The sequence below is a fragment of the Mytilus trossulus genome, chromosome 13, assembly GCF_036588685.1.
Source record: "Mytilus trossulus isolate FHL-02 chromosome 13, PNRI_Mtr1.1.1.hap1, whole genome shotgun sequence".
Classification (NCBI taxonomy): domain Eukaryota; kingdom Metazoa; phylum Mollusca; class Bivalvia; order Mytilida; family Mytilidae; genus Mytilus; species Mytilus trossulus.
In genome coordinates this window covers 34799949-34816240 of record NC_086385.1, presented here as the reverse complement: position 1 = coordinate 34816240, position 16292 = coordinate 34799949, and the positions used below count along the sequence as shown (strand labels likewise).

General features: G+C 33.2%; 1 protein-coding gene across 1 annotated transcript; it reads left to right on the top strand.

Annotated features, from left to right (window-relative positions):
* LOC134694317 (uncharacterized) lies at positions 1–2392 on the top strand. Its single transcript, XM_063555321.1, has 2 exons — positions 1–35; positions 738–2392. The coding sequence occupies exon 2, from the start codon at positions 755–757 to the stop codon at positions 2390–2392; it is 1638 nt and encodes a 545-aa protein (XP_063411391.1). The 5' UTR covers positions 1–35; positions 738–754.
* Positions 2393–16292: the final 13900 nt, after the last annotated feature.

Sequence of the window (16292 nt, the reverse complement as noted above, 5' to 3'; positions counted from 1 at the left end):
AACGACTTCCTGTCAATATCAGTATCTACCATCGTGTAAGTTTGTTGATCTTTATTACAATATTTTTTTAGAACTGTCACACAGGTCTATAGGTTTGTTAACGCAGAGACATAGCGGGACCAAGACTATTATTTTGTGGACCGAATAATCATTTTCACCTGTTGTCAGTCCACTTTATGTTTTACTTTCACTTTAGTACACATCAACCTTGGATATGTCAGGTCTTTATTTTGATAGAGCATTTATTTCAACCGGTCTTGGGTAACTACCAAAGCTCCCAACATCTTCAAATCTACTGGTCCCCCTTGAAACTAAATTGATAACTGTAAAGCTGAGGTGTGTCATAAATTCTGTATAATCAAAGAATGCAGAACAGAACAATTTTGACTCTTTACATTACACATGTTACAAGTCAAACCATAAAATAACTAGTAACTGTACTAATTACTAATTAATGGTATTCATTGGAAAATGAAGTACAAACGGAACATTATTGCTAGACCACTATGATTGTCATTATGCACGATGAAGACGATTGATTCCCACTAATACATTTCGTATCTTATCTAATATGATAGAAAATATATGTTAAGAACATCAATGAAGGTCTTGATATCATCATTTTACAATTAACTCAGTGAAACATATACTTGTACTTGTACTTCTCTTGTAGTTAAATTTTCGATTATTATAATAAAATATCGTTAGCATTACTTCATTTTTCATATTTTGTATAGGTCTGAATTGAGGAGGAATGGCAACGCCCACAAGTTTCGTCTGTAGTTTGTGTCGGGAAGATGACGAAACCAGTACAGCTGTCACGTGGTGTACAGAATGTGAGGTATTTCTATGTTCTGAATGTCAGAAACATCATGGCCGATCCAAGATGTCAAAACATCACCAGGTCATGTCTGTACATGACTACCAACAATTACCCGAGTTCCTGCTGAATATAAAGAACAATTGTGAGGACCACGACATTAAGTATGAGCTGTTTTGCGCATTTCATGATTGCGCCTGTTGCATGAAGTGCATAAAAGTCAAACATGACAACTGCAAAGGTCTTGTTCCACTCGGAGATGTTGTAGGAAATATCAAGTCGTCTGCTTCTGTGTCCCAAGTCGAAACGGATCTTGTCAATCTTCTCGACAATCTAAAGACTATCAAAATATTTTTCTCGGAAAACCTTAGTGCACTGGAAAAACAGAAAACAGAAGCGATTAGTCGAGTCCATACCATGCGTCAGTCAATTAATGACCACTTAGACAAACTTGAAGAAAGTTTGTTAAATGATATAAGATCAGAATTCACCAAATTACAAGAGACAATTGAGAAACTGAAAAGTGAAATCGATAGCAAAACTAACCATGTTGAAGAAAAACAAGGAGATTTTTTAAAAATGGTCGAATTTTCAACAGATCTTCAAACATATTTCGGTCTACATGAAGTAGAAAAGATTACAAAGCAAGGAGAAAAGTATATACATAATTTGAAATCGGCAGACAATCTTCGTGAAAAGAAAATGAAGGTCGACTGTTTTGATCTAGAGTCCACTGTAAGGGGGGCAACAGCGTTTGGAAGAATGTCGATATCCTTATCACCTGAACATTTACAACTTATAACAAAGGAAGAAGGTCAAGTTCAGTCTCCACGGAAACCAGTTATCAAGCAAACATTTAAAATGCCAAAACACCCAGTGAGCATAACTGGATGTCAAATATTACCAAACTGTGATGTTGTTTTCGTAGACCAACATAACAGGTCTATTTTATTGTTTAACAATGCAGGTGTAAAAGAAATAATAACTTTCAATACTTTGCCATCTGATATCTGTTATGTCAATCAGAGAAAAATTGCTGTTACACTCCTCGACCGGAAAATTTGCATTATTGATGTAGAAAGAAACAAGATAGTGAGACAAACAGATGTAGATGGCAAGTGCTCTGGAATTTGCACCTATGAACAAATGATGTATGTTATAGTTGATGCAAATAATGTTCTTGTGTTAGATTTTAACCTTAACATAAAACATTCAATTCCAATAGTAACGAAAAGTTTGAGTCGTATTGCTGTATTCGGAGAACGAATTTATTGTACCGACTCGGGTGCAAATAGTGTATTCTGTTACAGCAAAGAAGGAGAAAAGTTGTGGTCTTTTAATGACGAAATTCGTTTTCCATTTGGTATTGATATAGATATGAATGGTTATGTGTATGTCGCTTGCCATAGCAGCAACAGCATTATAGCATTGTCACAAGATGGAACAAAAGCAGAAGTTATAATGTCCGAGGACAGTGGTGTTAACAAGCCATTTGCTCTAAACATTGACAGAGAATCATCCATTCTTGTGTTCAGCAATATTGATAACGAATCTTTTCTTCTTTCAATATAGAAAGAAGTGTGAATTATACTTATAATTAAGAGTGTACTGATTAATAAATAAATTAACAAAATATAGAATTTAAAATTTTCAGTCGGAAAAGTATTAGTTTAGAAACAAAATGAACTAACATATATACGTTATGGCGCTCCTTTTATAGATATAATTTGTTTAAATATAGCGGGAAAAGGATATTAAAAGAATTAGGGGTTATGAGGCATACTATTTAACCCTGTATCGTAGGAAAAACCAAGGAGACTGAAAATCTGACACTAATTCCAAAAACCAAACATTGCGAGTCGTCTTCATCGGTCTCAAATTCACACAGCTATTTAGGAAAATCAAGGAATAACGGAAATATAAGTTCTGTCTATGAAGAAATAACATAAAAAATGAAGTGCACGCTGACTAACCAACGTAGCAGGTTATATTAAGTATGTGCCACATTTCTAAGGTTATTTCGAATAGACACAAAACATATTACAGGTATTCTTTATAATTTAATTATCAATTCCATTTGATTTCTAAGGAATAAATTATGAAAAAACGTTGATAAAGCCTTGGTCACATGACAAAATTATGTCTGTGCTGATAGACAAAAAAAACCCTCTCAGCCAAGCAGAAGATGCGTTACATCCAAAATTAAACAATTGATATAATGGAGACGTTATTCAAAAGCAGTTTTATGCAGTTGAGCTGCCTTATGCTACCACCCTAGATTTTTGTTTTCCCACTGAATTGTGTTAAAAAGTGCTATTGTTTTTTTTATCAAGCTTGTTAATATGTTATAAATAACTAATTGGGCACTATTTTCATACTTTCAATTCTGGAATACAAAAAATATGAAGAGAGAAACCTTAAATGATCGTCGAACTACCATTTTTTTTATACGACCGCAAATTTTTTCAAAATTTTCGTCGTATATTGCTATCACGTTGGCGTCGTCGTCTGCGTCGTCGTCGTCGGCGTCGGCGTCCGAATACTTTTAGTTTTCGCACTCTAACTTTAGGAAAAGTGAATAGAAATCTATGAAATTTTAACACAAGGTATATGACCATAAAAGGAAGGTTGGTATTGATTTTGGGAGTTTTGGTCCCAACATTGTAGGAATTAGGGGCCAAAAGGGGCCCAAATAAGCATTTTCTTGGTTTTCGCACTATAACTTTAGTTTAAGTTAATAGAAATCTATGAAATTTCGACACAAGGTTTATGACCACAAAAGAAAGGTTGGGATTGATTTTGGGAGTTTTGGTTTCAACAGTTTAGGAATTAGGGGCCAAAAAAGGGCCCAAATAAGCATTATTTTTGGTTTTCGCACAATAACTTTGGTTTAAGTAAATAGAAATCAATGAAATTTAAACACAATGTTCATGACCACAAAAGGAAGGTTGGTATAGATTTTGGGAGTTGAGGTCCCAACAGTTTAGGAATTAGGGGCCAAAAAGGGACCCAAATAAGCATTTTTCTTGGTTTTCGCATCATAACGTTAGTATCAGTTAATAGAAATCTATGAAATTTAAACACAAGGTTTATGACCATAAGAGGAAGGTTGGTATTGATTTTGGGAGTTTTGGTCCCAACAGTTTAGGAAAAAGGGGCCCAAAGGGTCCAAAATTAAACTTTGTTTGATTTCATCAAAATTGAATAATTGGAGTTCTTTGATATGCCGAATCTGTGTATGTAGATTCTTAACTTTTAGTCATGTTTTCAAATTGGTCTACATTAAGGTCCAAAGGGTCCAAAATTAAACTTAGTTTGATTTTGACAAAAAATGAATCGGTTGGGTTCTTTGATATGTTGAATCTAAAAATGTACTTAGATTCTTGATTATTGGCCCAGTTTTCAAGTTGGTCCAAATCTGGGTCCAAAATTAAACTTTATTTGATTTCATCAAAAATTGAATAAATGGGGTTCGTTGATATGCCAAATCTAATTGTGTATGTAGATTCTTCATTTTTGGTCCCGTTTTCAAATTGGCCTACATTAAGGTCCAAAGGGTCCATAATTAAACTAAGTTTGATTTAAATAAATTATTGGGCCTCTTTGATATGCTGAATCTAAACATGTACTTAGATGTTTGATTATGGGCCCAGTTTTCAAGTTGGTACAAAATCAGGATCTAAAATTATTATATTAAGTATTGTGCAATCGCAAGTCTTTTCAATTGCACAGTATTGTGCAATGGCAAGAAATATCTAATTTCACAATATTGTGAAATAGCAATTTTTTTTTTAATTAGAGTTATCTTTCTTTGTCCAGAATAGTAAGCAAGAAATATCTTATTGCAAGAATTTTTTTTAATTGGAGTTATCTTTCTTTGTCCAGAATCAACTTAAATCTTTGTTATATACAATATACAATGTATATTCACTTTTTACTACCAACTGATAAATTTAAATGATCTTTACCGTTCAGTGATAACAAGCAGTTTTTTTTTACATCTTAATATTTTATGATGTATTTAAATGAGTAGTTATTGTTGCAAACTCCATTAGAATATTTTAATTGAGATTAGTTTTGGAATAAGGGAAAGGGGGATGTGATTAAAAAAATGGGTTTAATTTTTCTCATTTGAAATTTCATAAATAAAAAGAAAATTTCTTCAAACATTTTTTTGAGAGGATTAATATTCAACAGCATAGTGAATTGCTCTAAGAGAAAACAAAAAAATTAAGTTCATTAGAACACATTCATTCTGTGTCAGAAACCTATGCTGTGTCAACTATTTAATCACAATCTAAATTTAGAGCTGAATCCAGCTTGAATCTAGCTTGTGTCCATACTTGCCCCAACCGTTCAGGGTTTAACCTCTGCGGTCATATAAAGCTACGCCCTGCGGAGCATCTGGTTAAAAGTTGCACATAGGAAGAAGTGCTCAATAGAAATCCGTACGTAGTTTATCATCCCATGTGCGTTTGGCCAAGATGTCAAAGAAAATTCGTATAAACTATTTCATCGCCGGAACTCTCTAATTACAAGGTGTTTACATTTCTAAAATGACCAAAGACCAAAATCTCTGATAGATGAAATACAGTTAGAGGCCTATATAGTAGTCTAAGTTGGCGGCAATTTTAACTTACAAAAAACGAAAGGTAAGTTCTCTGACGTTTTAAAGTAAGATTTGTTAGAAATGATGTTCTTTTCGTTTAAGTAGATTGTGATTATTTAATTGATTTCAATTAAATGTATGCACATAATGTCATTTAAATTCTTTTTTTTTATTATATTATTCCGTTTATCAGTGACATTGGCTGTTAATGTCTGTGTCATTTTGGTCTTTTGTGGATAGTTGTCTCATTGGCAATCATACCACATCTTCTTTTTTATAGTGGCAGTTGTTGCTGTTTTATAAACGAAAAAGATCAGAAAATCGACGTTAAGTGGATGTTTTAAGAAATGTGGAAAACTCATCCCCGAGACAAGTCGGACCGAGTTCACTTCTGACCATCTAAGAAGATAACACGGACTGCTTGTCAGATTTACTTAGAGTTTCATAAGATGTTAGACTAACATATCTACATCAATCTTTCGTTTGTGCAGTGGGGTCTATTTAGGGGTACTTTGAGGGACCTAAATAAGGGAGGGGTTTACTATAGAACACTATCATGGGATATTTTTTTCTTCAAATTTCAAATGACATTTACTTACAAACTTTAAGTGATAGACACAAGCGATCTTCAGTAATGATAACAGGACAATAGAAAAATTCAATTAAAAATATAGGTTGAGTCCCTGGGGGTCATCCCACTCCCTTCAATTTGAAAATGTGATTTTATCTTGTAAACGGTCGCGATCCCCACCCTTAAACCATATATATACTTGTATGGGACATTAAAACAAACCAAATGATCCCAAGGTGTCACCCCAACCCCTTCTGTTTGTGAACTTGTAAATGGTCGATATCCCCACCCCTTAACTATAGATAGTCATGCATGGGACAATATAACACATCAAATGTGGGGGAGTCCCTGGGGGTCAACCCCACCCCTTCTGTTTGAGAACTTGTTAATGGTTGAGAACCCATCCCTTAAACCATAATAACTAGTAGTCTTGTATGCTACAATACAACAATTAACAAGTGATATAGGTGGATTCCACAGGGGGTCAACCCCACCCTCTCCTATTTGATAACTTGTTAATGGTCGAGATTGGTCAATATCTTTAATGGATTTTACATAGGTGGTAATGGTAACGTTTTAACCTGCAGCTCAGTCCATATCGTAAACTTGGATGTGTATGATAGCTCGTTTCGAAACTGTGTCATTTTCACATAATTATGTCGTTAAATTTTCCGGGTACGAAGTGAGATTACTTTTCCCGTAAATTAGCATACCCCGAACATCCTTTCGTGATGCGGCTCCTTATGATAAAAAATCCTTTTTTCAACACATTAAGTTCTTTGAAAATTTAATACTTTGCAAATATTTAATAGCTCCATAGTTTTTACAAATTTATTCTATGTTCCTCTACTTTCCTAATAACCACAAATGGTTCAGCTCAGACATTTGTAAAAAAATAGAAACATGTCCAATATCACTACACAGAGATTTTTTGTTTACACGTGACTTTTGAGTTCCTCATTTCGAGGCGCATTAGGGACCTTGACCCAGGTCCCTATCCTTAAACCCTACATATTCTTGAATGGTGCAATACACAAATAAAATGAAATATAGGGAGAGTCCACGGGGGTCAACCCCACCCCCTCCTGTTTGAGAACTTGTTAATGATCGAGTTGCCCACCCCTAGACCATACATGCTCTTGCATGGAACAATAAAACAAATCAAATTAAATATTGGGGGAATCCCAGGGGGGTCACTACCCTCCTATTTGAGAACTTTTATACGGTTGAGATCATCACCCGTACACCATACATATTTTTGCATGGGACAATAAAACAAATGAAATAAAATATAGGGGAAGTCCATGGGGTCACCCAACCCCTCTTTTTTGACAATTTGCAAACGGTCAAGATATCCACCTAGAAACCATATCTATTTTGGTATGGGACATTAAAAAATCACTAATGAAATAAAGGAAGAGTCCCCTGGAGATCAACTCTCATCACTAAACCATATATACATGTATATATATATTCATGTTTGTCAACTTAAGAATGTTTGAATGACATACAGGGTCAATCTCCTAGGCGTGACATATGCATATCACTTTATTTGACCAAACCAATTTGTACTGGACTCGGTCCAATGTCAGGCGACTATGGGAATGACGAATAATTTGTTTGGGAGACTTAGTAACAGTATCCTGTTACAATTATTTCTTGTTAATGATAGAATTTAATTGATGCAAGAAATAAGTCTAGGTTGAATTTACTTTAATTATGGTTTGAGCTTATTCTGGGCCTATACAAATTTTCATTGATGGCTCATTTTAAAGGAAACATATTCAAAATAAGTAAGAAATTACTTTTATAAATGTAGGATTGGATATCGGAAAGTTCAAACATTATCATGATTATGGTACATGTACAAACATTTTTTTTTAACTCGAAATAGCTGAGATAAATAATTAAACCAATTATTCCACTATATTCATCAAATCTTCTGCCACGTTTGCTTTTCTTTTTAAATAACTGCCTATAGCGTTCTTTGTGCTTTGATTTTCATTCAAAGCAGTACATTAATCGCATGTTCATAAGTTCTTTTCTCAAGCTCATGTATTAAGTTTTTAATAAATAGGTATACATGCGACTGGACTAAACAGTCTCATGTAAAATGTTTGAAGATCTTGCTCTAGCTGAATTTTGCCGATTATAAAGACTTAAGAATAATTTTATATTTAGCATCGCAATAAAAGCGCGAGGTTTGGCTAGCCGCAAAACTAGATTCAACCCAACATTTTTCTTAAAATGTCCTATACCAAGTCAGGAAAATGGCAGTTGTTATCTTATAGGTTGTTTCTGGCAGTGTGTTGCATTGTCGTTTTTGGTTTTTGGTTTAATTTTTTCTGTCGTTTCGTTGTTTTCCTGTTATTGTTGATAAATAAATTATATATCAATATACTAAATAAATAAATGATTGGGAATACGTTAAAGTAATAAAAAGTCAAGAGAATTTCAGAACGCAATTTGGTTCCGAACAATATCTATCACGCTTTGTGCATGTAGACTCCACGCGGCCTTCACGTGATTTTACTATTTTTAGAATAATTGCATAGTAACCAAATGCACTTGATTCAATCTTTACTAATTATGCAACATTTTTGACCTGGTCGTGATTAATGTGCTATAATAAGAACCCATGCAGCTTTCACCTGATTCTCTATTTATAGAAAAATGTCAGAGTAACCTGTCCATATGAACTTGATTGATTCTTATCATGTTATTTATATGGAGCGCCTAAATAAATATCTCATTAACAGAATTTGTAGTGTCAAAAGTTATATTAATTTATTTATGGCATCTTAAACTGTAAATGCATACTATACGCTTTTATACCCCAATATAAAAATTAGAGGCTAATAGGGTGGTAAAGTATAAAGAAATTTAAACATAATAATTAAACAAAAATAAAGAATACAGACCAATGACATGATAATGGGAAGAATACAGAAATTCGCGACTTCCATCGAAACACTCTTTAAGCAACAGTTGCTATTAGCTCATTGGTGAAGGTAGAAAATGCTTCATTTTACATATTTTTTAAAGCAACTTCTAAATATAATGCATTTGGTTTCGCTCATTGTTGAAGGCCGTAAATGCTTCACTTTTCATATTTTTTAAACAAATTCTAACTAAATATAATGCATTTGATTTTTCTCATTGTTGAAGGCCGTAAATGCTTCTCTTTTCAAATTTTGCTGTGTCCATATCAACGGCAGCCATTTTGACCTTTTTCAAAAGAGATGTCAAAAACATTTCACTTAAGTCTAATATTCTGTCAGAACATGCTACTTTTACGTTGTTCCCCTAAAGGTTTCAAACTCCAAGCAGTCTTCACTTGATTTTCAGAATTTTGAGATTGAAAAATCCCGATGTATCCGAGTATTTAAGAACAATCCCGAAACAACCGAATGAACTTTCGTCAGGCTTTATTATATATCAATATACTAAATAAATAAATGATTGGGAATACGTTAAAGTAATAAAAAGTCAAGAGAATTTCAGAACGCAATTTGGTTCCGAACAATATCTATCACGCTTTGTGCATGCAGACTCCACGCGGCCTTCACGTGATTTTACTATTTTTAGAATAATTGCATAGTAACCAAATGCACTTGATTCAATCTTTACTAATTATGCAACATTTTCGAATAATTCTCTAGAAAATATTTCAATAGGTTCTAAAATTTATATTGTAAATATACACACTGCAATTATTAATAGATAAATAAAAAAATAACTTGTACCCTTTAATACATCCAATCACAGCGTTCTTAAGTTGACTTCATACGCCCTGTCTTGGGTACACAAAAGGCCAACCTAATGCTAGGAAAATGTAATACTTCCGTTTTCCCTATACATCAAACATCATGAAATTGAATATTTTGTCCAGAACTATACGAATGAAAATTATAATAGATCCAAATTTTATTCAGATTGTACTATAAAGAAACCGAAGGTTTTTTTTCGATTTATTTACATAAACTTATTAAATCAGCTGCAACATTACTATTATATGTAGACGTTCATTGCATAATACAATGGAAATAACATTGTATATTGATATAAACGATCAAACTTGTAAATAAATAAATAAATAAATAATCTTTATTTCAAGAGGATGATCCCATTAGTCAAAACTAATCTTCCTGAGAGTCCTCAAAATAATAATAACATAGTTATAAGTACAAACAATAATAATGAAAATGCATATTAATTTGCACAATTGATGAAAAATTTGTAACATTTTGTTTTAAAAGATACAAGTGTATCACTCATTTTGATTTCATTTGGTAAACTGTTCCATATTTGAGAACCTGAATATGTAAATGTTTTCTTTAAAAAATTTGTTTTTGGTTTTGGAAGATTTAATAGTTTTTCATCAGCTGAACGTAAGTTATAGTTTTGATTATTAGTAAAATGAAAATTTTCTTCTAAATAGTTAGGAACCATGCCATTAACTGATTTAAATACAAGTATTGCCTTTTGGTATTGAATTCGTTTTTCCACATTTAACCATTGTAAACTTTTAAACAATAAACTGGATGATGTCATTATGTCAGCTTCTACTATAACCCTAGCAGATTTCTTTAATAATTTATTAAGTTTATTTATTCCACTTTCACAACAACTTCCCCATATATTGCAACAATAATCAAATAATGGCAGAATATAAGCATTAAAATAGATAATACGTATATGCATAGGTAAATATTTTCTTATCTTTTGTAATAAGTTGATTCTATTTGATATAGTAATTGACATTTTATCTATTTGCTGATTCCAATTTAAGTTTTTGTCAATATATAAACCAAGTAGTTTTTCACAATCTACATTTTCTATTTGTTCATTTGAAATATTTATATCTAAACTGTTTCCAGTTAAACAAAGCCTTTGTTTTGAACCAATAATCATTGATTTACACTTTTTGGCATTTAATTTCATACAATTTTGCAAACACCAGTTTTCAATAACATGAATATCATTTTGAAGGTTAGAAGTTATCTGAATTACATCATTACCTCTACAATGTAATGTAGAATCATCTGCATATAAATCTATTAATGAATGTTCTATATTAAGTGGTAAATCATTGATATATAAAATAAATAACAGAGGGCCCAGGATAGAACCTTGTGGTACATTAGTTTTTATGCATTTAGTATTAGACATGACGTTGTTGTGTTTACCTCAGTTTTAGTTTGTAACCCGGATTTGTTTTCTCTCAATCGATTATGACTTTCGAACAGCGGTATACTACTGTTGCCTACATTTAGACTTTACGAAGGAATTAGATTAGATATAACATTACAAACCTTTAATATAACACTCAATTGACAGCTCAGTGATTCAAAGTTCCAAACTGTATTACTATTGTACCGGAATATGCAACTTCAGTTGTTCAAATTTGTTTACACAAATAAAATATACATTGACCATTAACCAGAAAATAAAGCCTACATGGAACTACATACAATAGGCTGGTGATAACAAGGGGGCATGGAGAAATCTTCAGATGATTCGATGGCAAAAATTTTGTCCAGACAAGCCAATAAAAAAGCCTTTCATAGAAAACTAGAGACTGAGCAAACCAAAATTCGTTTTTGAAGAACTTATAATATACTGTGGATTCATTAGTATTCGTTGGATACCAATTTTCGTGGAATTCGTGGGTATAGGTGAAGCACGAAATTAAATGTTCAACGAATGATAAATTTTCTAAAGACTTGTATAAGGATTTAGGCAAAACCACGAAATCAATTGTCCACGAACATGCAAGTTTTCCGTCATCCACGAAAATTGGTACCCACGAAAATAAATGAATCCACAGTATAGTTACTTCTGAAAGGTTAGTCGCCATGATGCTCATGCTAAGTACTGAGTCGGGGATCTCGCAATTGAAGAATATATGACTGGAGTGTGGCTTCGACATAATACAACCGTTATCTTTGACACTGATATTCGATAAAGGTCATCCATTTTAAAATTGCTTAAATTGAACAAACATATATCTCCTGTGGTTTACACTGCATGACGTGAACTATACCACTATCATTTATCCAATTTACGCCGATGTTTTAACTTTTGTATCTATAATATTTCCCGATGCTCGACATGTATGATGACACTGTCGGTAATTCCTTCTATATTTTCTTTGTAACGTCCTATACTCTTCATCTTGCGTGTCATCATTGTAAGAAAATCTTAAACAATTCTTGACAAGGACTGCCATCACAGTTTATTGATATTTTGTAAATTGTGATATCGGCATATCGTTTTTTTTAATATAAAATTATGTCAGACACGAAAAAAAAAATGAAAATAAAAGCATTCTAATTTCAATACAGTTTTATGTTCAAACGATCATGCTGTCTATTCGAAAATTGATAAAAAAAACAAAAGTGACAATCAGTATTAATTCGTCGCAACTCGGCCAATTCCGTTCCTTCATATAAGAAGATAGAAGTCAAAAATAGTAACTGAATCACTTGATGATTGCCGATTGATTCAAAATGAAGAAGTAAAAAAAAAACGGGTTTCGATCATGATCAAGGGGGAAAAGACTAAAACACGAACATTCTGTTATATTTTAGTGGACATAACGAAATTCTTAAATCATCATGGGAACTTATCTATTCTCTTTTTTTAAAAACTTTAACTATTTGAAATTTTAGCACGATAGTACGACTAGCATCTCTGTATGGTAAAGGTAGCAAAATATAGAAACAGGACAAACACTTCAAAATAAAACATTCAACGATGTGACACAACATCTAAGACTTTAGAAAAAGCCAGAATTGTCCTACTTTAAAAGAGGTTTACTCAAATATTCCAGAAATGAAAGTAGGTCCTGATCAAGTACTTGTACCTCATGTTGCTCACTTTCAAGCACATTTAGTATTATACGTTGAATTCGGTGTAAGGTAATAAAACCGAAGGATGACATAAATGTTGTTACGACAAAAAAAAAACATACTACAATACATTCTTTACACATGACAGAGGCAAAATCCCTTTGATCTTACTGTGGTATAATCTGGATAATGCACGGGTCAGGTGTGCATTAACTACTTTAATTATTGCACAGGTCACGTCCTTGACAGATGTTTATTGTACAGTACTTTACGTTTATTGATTCCATTGCTACTACAGATATTTGTTTTTCGCCATTTTGTAAGAAATATCAAGTGGATACATGTATCTATACGGACATACAAATTAGTCACTTGATAAAACATCAGAATAGAAAACATACAAAACAAATGTAGTAGCATTACAATCAACCAAATACAAATCTAAATAAGATAAAGAACATAGTTTGATTTAATACTAAAATTATTTTTCGATCAATAAAAAAAAATTGTCATTAACAAAAAAATGAAAATAAATTATCATCGACATCTTCCTAATTGTAGCCTTGATATGTAAGTTATCAGTGTCACAACCTGACACAGTGAAAACTAAAAAAAATACCCGCTTTTCAGACATTTCTATGTACGGCTTAAAAACAACTCAAATAAACAATTCAGTGTTAAAAATTGAAAAAAAAATCTGTGAGGTTCACATCTTCGTTACAAAATTGAACACGCAGTTTTGAAAAGATCTGTTACTTGGCAGTCCTCGATATTTTCCTTCTGGTTTTGAAACATTAAATGCATTTTCTGTATTTTCAATATCAACTTGTTCAGGAAGGATTGCACGATTATCGGTTAATGGTTTGGGATCCTCAAGTTTTATCTGCTTATTAGATTGATTCAAAATGTTAGAGACATCTTTTTGCATAGAATCCGCAGGTCTTTTGTAGGTACGAACAGACTTTTCACTCCTGTGACCTGTTCTATTCATTATCATCTGCTCACTGACTCCTGCTTGGTACAATCTAGTTGCAAGTGTTCTTATCCCAGAGTGGTTACTAAAATTCCCCTTTAATTCTCCCTTTTGGCATATTGTCTTCATGAGTGACCCTAATCTATTAGCGCCCAGTATGTGGTCAAACTTAACAGAACCATCTGATAAAACAGGTCTTCGATAAAAAGGACTGCTAACAGATTTATCAATTTCGTATATTGCATTAATATACAATTTTAATACGATTGAAGGGTCTGACAATCCTTCTCTAAATATTGTCTTACAGATTTTGGTGCAATATAGCGATGGCGTAGCCCTCCATTGTACGTTTTATTATCCTTACCCCGGAATTCAATACAGTTTCCGTTATCATCTTCTCCTAACTGTGAAATTTGCAGATTACGGTGCTCGTCACGACCACGTAGACCAAAATATTTACAGTTGTAGAAAAAAACAGTATGCAATTAACTTTCCGATAAATGATTACCAAACACAGACTTGTCCCACAAAATTTCTTCCTGTTCAACTGAAATTGGATCTGCTTGTTTAACATTTATACCATACCCAGCTGATGTTATTTTTTTCATCTGTGCGTCAAGTACTTGCCTAAACCTCAGAAATCGGTCATCAGACTCGTTCAAAAAGTTAAGATTAGAAACACCTTGTGAACGCATTCCTCTTAGAAGTCCAGTTACAAGAAGATAAAGTGTTTTCGCTGGATATTTCTCTCCATTCTTTTTTCGAACTTTTACAAAAAATTTCCTAACATGCTGTTAATATCTTGAACAGACAAATCCTTCAAGTTTGGTATAATTAAACCACTACCAATTTTAGAATTCTTCCAGTCTTCATAGACATTAACTGCCCATTTTGTGGCTTTCTTTGTGATTTTGTTCTAAGCATCTTCAATAAGTGTATCAATTTCATTGTCTGTCATTTCTGCAAACCTTGATTCGACTCCTTGTTCCTGATCTTTAGGTTCTTCATCCTAAAATAAGATAATATCACATAATTTAACACATGGCAGAGGCAAAATCCGGCAGTGGCAAATATTTCATGAATGTTCCGGATGAGAACAATTAAATAATAAAACTAGTCGGAAGTTTCCGCAAATGATTATATCAAGGGTCTTAGTAGCGGATCCAGAACTTTTTATTAAAGGGGGAGGACTGACTGACCTAAAAGGAGTGGGGGCGCGTCATGCTTCAGTGATTCCCTATGTAATTAACACTTTTTTTCCACAAAAGAGGGACCCGGGACTCCATCCCTTGGATCTGTCTATGGGTCCACACCTCAAATCATGAAATAATGGGAACTGTTATTAAAGGGGGAGGGCTGACTGACCTAAAAGGGGGGTACGCGACATGCTTCAGTGATTTCCTGTATAATTAACCATTTTTTCCACAAAAGAGGGACCCGGGACTCTATCCCTTGGATCCGTCTATGGGTCCACACCTCAAATCATGCAATAATGGGTCTGCGCGTGGCAGATAATTCTAAAAAAAAAAAGACGTACCTTGACATTTTGGATCTTTCCGTTTTCCGAAGAAACTTGCAACCATAGATCTAAGTCTAGTCCTAGGTCAAATGAAACAGCTGAGGTGTTGATTTTAAATCTCCAGATGCATTCTCATCCATCACATTACTAGGAAACTCTCCAAAAAAATCCTCTATATTTACATTTCTCAGTTCTTTTTCATCCACCAATGTTTCTAATACTTGTGATAAGATCATAAATTATCATCCTCCGATAATTCATGATGAAATCCATCCATTTCAACGTCTTGTTGGGAGCATGTGATTTATGCGGGAAAATTGTTGACGTCGATGACGTCATGTGTTAAAACAGTTATTGGCCAATCAAATCGGTATATGTTTTAATTTGCACAGCACGAGATGACCCAATAACAACCCGAACTCCTTCGTCGTTCGGGTTAAACAGGGTCACTCGAACTGTGCAAATTAAATCCCATATACCGACTTGCTTGGTCAATAACTATAACTTAGACACAAACATTCCTTAACGGTCAATCAAATCATGGTTGCGTCAAGAAAGCTTGTTAGGATATGATTTGAGCTTTACAATGAAGAAAAAGTGGTTCAATAACTTCATTTAAGCATGTGCACTCGTAATATGCTGTACCGAATTCCTTTGAATCAAAGGGAAAATACACTACACCGTAATGCTTAAAACTGCAGGCAAATTGATGGATAGTGGTCACATTAACACATATTCCACATTTTGTTTTATATCTTATGATAATTTTCGTCCACTATAAAATGTATAAAGAAAAATGAAATTATTTAATTTATTTTATGTCCAATAGTGGTAAATGTATATGTTTAAGATTTCCCCGATATAACGACTCGATTATTTATCATAGTCAGCTGTTTGTGAGTTTAAAGCTATTGTTTCCTTGATGTAAGCTTGTCAAATAGAAAAG